This window comes from Micromesistius poutassou, assembly GCF_964030765.1.
Source record: "Micromesistius poutassou genome assembly, contig: SCAFFOLD_1048, whole genome shotgun sequence".
In the NCBI taxonomy this organism is placed as follows: domain Eukaryota; kingdom Metazoa; phylum Chordata; class Actinopteri; order Gadiformes; family Gadidae; genus Micromesistius; species Micromesistius poutassou.
The window spans coordinates 12,501-17,988 of record NW_028180026.1 but is presented as its reverse complement, the minus strand read 5'-3'; the positions used below and the strand labels follow the sequence as shown (position 1 = coordinate 17,988).

The following is a 5,488-nucleotide window of genomic DNA, read 5'->3' as shown; positions in this document are numbered from 1 at the left end:
ATGCACACGCGGGCACACACACACACACACACACACACACACACACACACATGCACACGCGGGCACACACACACACAAACACAAGCATACACACACACACACGTGCACTTGTACACACACACACACACACACACACAGATGGGGGCCGAGGCGGGAGGTGGCATCCCTGAAGAAGACGTGTGTGACGAGGTGTGTGTGACTAGCCGGCGGGGGGGGGGGGGGGGGGTCGGGGGGGGCGTACACATCAACACATCAACAAGAGGGTTGAAAGAGATCTCTGGGCTCTGCGCACACTTGGCTGCTAAATTTTTCCCTCTGAAGTATCAGAATTATAGTAAAAATCGAATCAAAAGCACCACGTCCCAGTGCTGCTTCACCAATCACCAATAAGAAAAGGATGTCAATGGAAGAAGTCCAAACACTCTGGTTTTACTAACGTACAGAGACACATCGCCCCACGCAGACAGGGCCGGGTGTGTGTGTGCGTGTGTGCATGTGTGTGTGTGTGTGTGTGTGTCTGTGGTTTGTAGTTGTATGTGCATGGCCACATGAGTGTGTTTACATGGATACATGATGTATGCATGGGTGTGTATGTATGTGTGTGTGTGTGTGTATGTATGTGTGTGTGTCTCTGCTTGTGTGTCTCTCTGTGTTTGTTTGTCTGTGCGAGTGCGTGCATGTGTGTATGTTTTATGTATCTGCTACGTGTGTTTATCTATGCTTGTATGTGTCTGTGTTTGTATCTGTGTGTGAGTGCACATGTGTGGTTATGTTGATGTGCCTGTTTGTGTGTGTGTGTTAGTGTGTACGTGTATTTTAATTGAAGTTTGTGTGTGCACGTACAGGTGTGTTTATGTAGGTGTGCCTGTATGTGTGTCTGAGAGTGTGTGTTAGTGTGTATATGTGTGTGTGTGTGTGTATAATTGCATGCGAGTGTGTGTGTGTGTATGTTTGCACACATGCGTGTGTATTTATATGGTGTGCCTGTATGTGTATGTGTGAGGGTGTGTGTGGTGCATGTGTGTGTGTGTTTAATTGTATGTAATGGTGAGTGTGTGTGTGTGTGTGTGTTTGTTTATATAGGTGTGCCTGTATGTGTGTGTGTGTGTGTGTGTGTGTGTGTGTGTGTGTGTGTGTGTGTGTGTGTGTGTGTGTGTGTGTGTGTGTGCGTGTGTGTGTGAGAGTGTGTGTGGTGCGTGTGTGTGTGTGTTTAATTGTATGTAAGGGTAGGTGTGTGTGTGTGTGTGTTTATATAGGTGTGCCTGTATGTGTGTGTGTGTGTGTGTGTGTGTGTGTGGTGTGTGAATGCATTGGAGATGGAGGGCCCCTGGGGATCCCAGTTTGGTAGGTTTGTCTCACCCTCTAATGGCCTTCCTGTTGCCCTCCTGGCGACACCGCCCCCCCCACCCCCCCCGGCTCCCCCATTCTCCGCTGAGAGACGGATGCCAGACAATAACTCTGGAGCTGTCCGCCATGTTAGTGGGGCTCCGGAGGGGAGACTGAAATCAGATAGGCCGCCATTGTTGTTGTTGTTGTTGTTGTTGTTGTTGTTCCTGTTCTAGCCGCTTATCCACCTCTGTCTCATTGTCTTTTTGTCACGTTCCTATCTCTTGCCTATTCTCTAGTTTTCTGAATTCAGGTCAGAGGGGGATTTGAAAGCGCGTTTGGTATGGCAACGGTTGTGTTTGTGTCATTCGCTCTTGCCTAAAATATACACGTTGACAATTAAGTTACGTTTGGAGTTAAAGCTTCCCAAACATGCTGACTAAATAGCCATTGGGTTTATCCAAAGAAAAATACTCAAATGTTTTGACAACACCAAAGAAAACAAACCATCCCTTCTCTGGTTATGCTGACAAACAGTATTTTCATTCCGAGTTTGTTGCCATAGTCACATTTCTCAGAGTAAATGTTAGTAGTAGGTCACAATGATCTCCCTGAAATGCTCCTGTAAATATTCAGCCAATCTTACTGTGACTGCACTGCTCAGTCACTGCTTCCTCATCCAGCCTGTTGAAGTGGTCAGGTCTTGCAGGTCTTGCAGGGCTTCCAGGTTGGTTTGCAGTCGCTATGTGTCTAAGGGTTCACTTGTGTACTACAGTGTGTTCCTGGGCAGGAGCTTTTATGGTGGTCTAACCATGTTCCTGTTGTGTGTCCCCAGTGAGTTTGTGTCCTGGCTGATGGACATCGGGGAGACGGGGAACCCCGAAGAAGGGGTGCACCTGGGACAGGCCCTGCTGGAGAACGGAATCATACACCACGGTAATCCTCCTCCGCCTCCCCTACACCTCCCCACGTCCTCCTCCATCCCTCCTCCTTCTCGATCCCTCCTTACCCTCCCCTCCTCTATCACCCTTTTGCACCTCCTCCGCTACCACCTCCTCTTCCTCCATTCCTCCTCCTACCCCTCTACCACCTCCGCTTTCCTCCATTCCTCCTCCTTCCCCACCTCCTTCTCACCGTCTTCCTCCTCCCCAGCTCCACCTCCTCACCCTCCCTCTCCTCGCAACCCCCTCTTCTTTACCAATCCCCTTCCCTTCTCCTCTTCCCTCTCCCTCCTCTCCTCCTCCTCCTCCTCCTCCTCCTCCTCCTCCTCCTCCTCCATCATCCTCCTGCCCCTCCTCCATTTCCCTGCCACTAAGTCTCCGTCCTCCTCCTGTCGCTTCACTTCCTTCTCTTCCTCCCTCTCCACCTCCTCCTCCTCCTCCGTCTCTTCCTCCTGCTACACCTCCTCCCACACATCTTCTTTCGGTCTTCATCTGGTTCCTGGAACCTCCATGTCTTCTCCTTGTCGAGCGATTCCACGGTTCATCACTGCATCTGTGTTGATTTGAGATGACAGAGGGAGGGAGGAAGCATTCTAACACTGGCCTAGCTCCTAGCTCTGGGGCTAAGGCTAATGACCATTATGGATGGTGTCCCAACGGGACCTGCAATGCAAATACAGATCACTTTTTTTTACCATCATCTATCCCAGCAGATGTCCTATTCAAACCCCCCCCCCCGCCACCACTGACACACTGTTAGTGGCACGCTGTTTTTCAATACGAATTGTGTCGTTGTGTGTCGAAGTGTTTTGTGTGTTTTCGGTCCAAAGGGTTGACCTGAGGTGCATGCGCCGACGTCGAGCTGAGCCCTGCCCTTATCATGTCGCGTCCACGTCCAGCAGCCCGCTCTTCCTCTGCGTGTGGCTCGTCCTCAAAGCGCCTCGTAAATCACTCCCCAAACCCTCTATGGCTTCCTCATGGAGGGGAATGAGATTGCGTTCTCTTGTTGCCCCTCGCCACACAGACAGAGGGTGACAAGTACAACGTGCCTCGACGGCTCTTTCTCTCAAATTCAACTACAGAACTTTTTTTTTTTTTACATAAAAATGCAATGTAGTCTACCCAGCCGACCCTGAGACGGTGGTAGCTGTTGGCCTTTAAAGTCTGGTGTTCTGAGAATGCTCCCATGGCTCCGTGATGAACGAGGGGTATCAAGACTCTGTTAGTCGTTCCACTCAAGACAAACAGGCTTTGGTCTGATTTGGTATGAACCCAACCGAAACCAAGCTATTTAACATTTGGTAACATTTAACATTTGGTAACATTTTCCCATTTGCTTCGGTTGAAAGTTGTTGTTCTCTACACCCATTCGATTTTCGCATTTCCAAGAAAAGTAAACGCTGCGTCTGTTGATCTATGAAGACTTATCACAGGCTCACAGCAGGTTCCACGAACACACTCCAGGGTATGGGACAAGCTTTGGTTAGTTTGGTTTGGCTGAGTTCTTAAACCCCTTTTAGATTTTTACAATGTTGAGGACAATGAATAATGATAGTGTTAGACTGTGAAATGCTCTTTCCATCTGGCAAGTGTCCCTGGGTGGAACTAAACTCCCACTCCACTATGGGTTGTGTTTTAACCCCCAGTCACAGACAAGCACCAGTTCAAACCCGAGCCCGTCCTGTACCGCTTCCGCTACGATGACGGCACCTACCACCCAAGAAGTGACATGCAGGACGTCATCTCCAAGGTAACGGCCACTTCCTTCTGCCACAGAGCCGAGGCGACGTGTTTCTGTACTGCTTATCATCGGCCGGGCTCATTTCATTTCAGTCCTCACCGCAATTGAAAACCCCTTTTCCTCTATTTTCCTTCTCTCTCGTTCACAGGGCGTACGGCTTTTCTGCCGTCTCCACAGTCTCTTCAGTCCTGTCATCAGGTATGCTATGCATTTGCTTTTCCCCTCCATAACCCCCCTCCCCCCCCCTCCTCCCCCCCCCCTTCCTCTCACTTCCACCACCTAGGAAGAGATCCAACCCCCCAACACCTGGTCTGTTTCTAACTGCTTAAAAATAGCCCCCGGCTGCAAGGTTTGGACCCGGCAGATGAGATCCCTGATATCCAAAAGGGAGGACCAGTGAGCTCATTGCTGCTGCTGCTGCTGCTGCTGCTGTGTTGTTTTTTGTGTGCGGGTTTGACATCGGAGAGGAGCTGGCAGTCGGGGGGTGATGGAGCACCTCGCGGCCGCTGGGTGACGGACCTTGGCAGGGCTGGTCTTAGAGGACTAGTTAGGCGTCTCTCATGAAAAGAAAACAGACAGCACTGTATGTTCTCGCAAGGGAACTTTGGAACACTTGGCTAGCTGATGTTGCTAGCTGCTACTTTGTTTCGGCACGCATCGTTTTCCCCTCGCGCTCCTCATTTATAAAGCGTTAACGTGTCAAGCTGTCCGAGACAAATGAAACAAAAGAAAACAAAAATGTTTCAACTTTTGTCAGAAAGATATTTTTCTCTCGAAAAAATGAGCAAGATGTTATTTCTGCCATTAGGCAACGCACCGTGTGTGTTCCTCACATCTTTCTTCCATCGAGCAGGATTCATAAATCGTAGCTCCACAGATAAGGCCAGGCCTAAAGCAGAGCAGACTGAGGGGAACCAGGCGAGACCAACTAGGTCCAGTCTCACATGCCAACACAGTTGCATAAGTAGGCATGTAGCAACATCAAGTGCCTCAGTCCCTCAACTTCCCAAATGTACTTATACGAGCACTGACGTTGCTGCTATAAACATTTTATTGCAACGAGAAGAAAGACATGTGTTGTTTTGTCAAGTTAATAATAGCAATGAAGATAAACAGAAACCTATTCCTCGGAACTTATCTACATTCATATATAGTTACACATTTGAAGCATCCAATGTGGCCAAACTCCCATCTGGAGTCTTTGGTGGAAAAGGAGTCGCTGATGTACGGACATCTGAAGACACATGTCTATGTTTGACCGCGTGCCAAGAGTTAAACACGAGCTAAGTCTTCTCATATGGCAGTAAGCCGTTATCATGCTGCTTTGGGTTTTCGGCCGTTTTCCCTCCAAATCCTTTTTTCCTCTCTTTTGCTGTAACAGCGTGTGTGTCTTAATGTGTTGTACCACAAGCGCTCTGATCAATGTTGGCTGTTTCTATTGCATTTAATTCCCGGAGCGGGCCTTCGATTTAACCTCAGT

The 5,488-nt window shown here is 49.1% G+C and overlaps 1 protein-coding gene across 1 annotated transcript in view; it reads left to right on the top strand.

Moving 5' to 3' along the window:
- Positions 1 to 1,625: 1,625 nt before the first annotated feature.
- The window catches only part of LOC311371202 (phosphatidylinositol 3,4,5-trisphosphate-dependent Rac exchanger 2 protein-like), a gene marked incomplete at both ends in the record, with an annotated part of 13,669 nt that continues 9,806 nt past the window's right edge, over positions 1,626 to 5,488 (top strand). Inside the window, 4 exons of the mRNA XM_084489399.1 lie at positions 1,626 to 1,639; positions 2,162 to 2,262; positions 3,914 to 4,017; positions 4,157 to 4,206. Of these exons, the coding sequence (XP_084345525.1) occupies positions 1,626 to 1,639; positions 2,162 to 2,262; positions 3,914 to 4,017; positions 4,157 to 4,206 (269 nt within the window). The remainder of the gene's footprint in view (positions 1,640 to 2,161; positions 2,263 to 3,913; positions 4,018 to 4,156; positions 4,207 to 5,488) is intronic.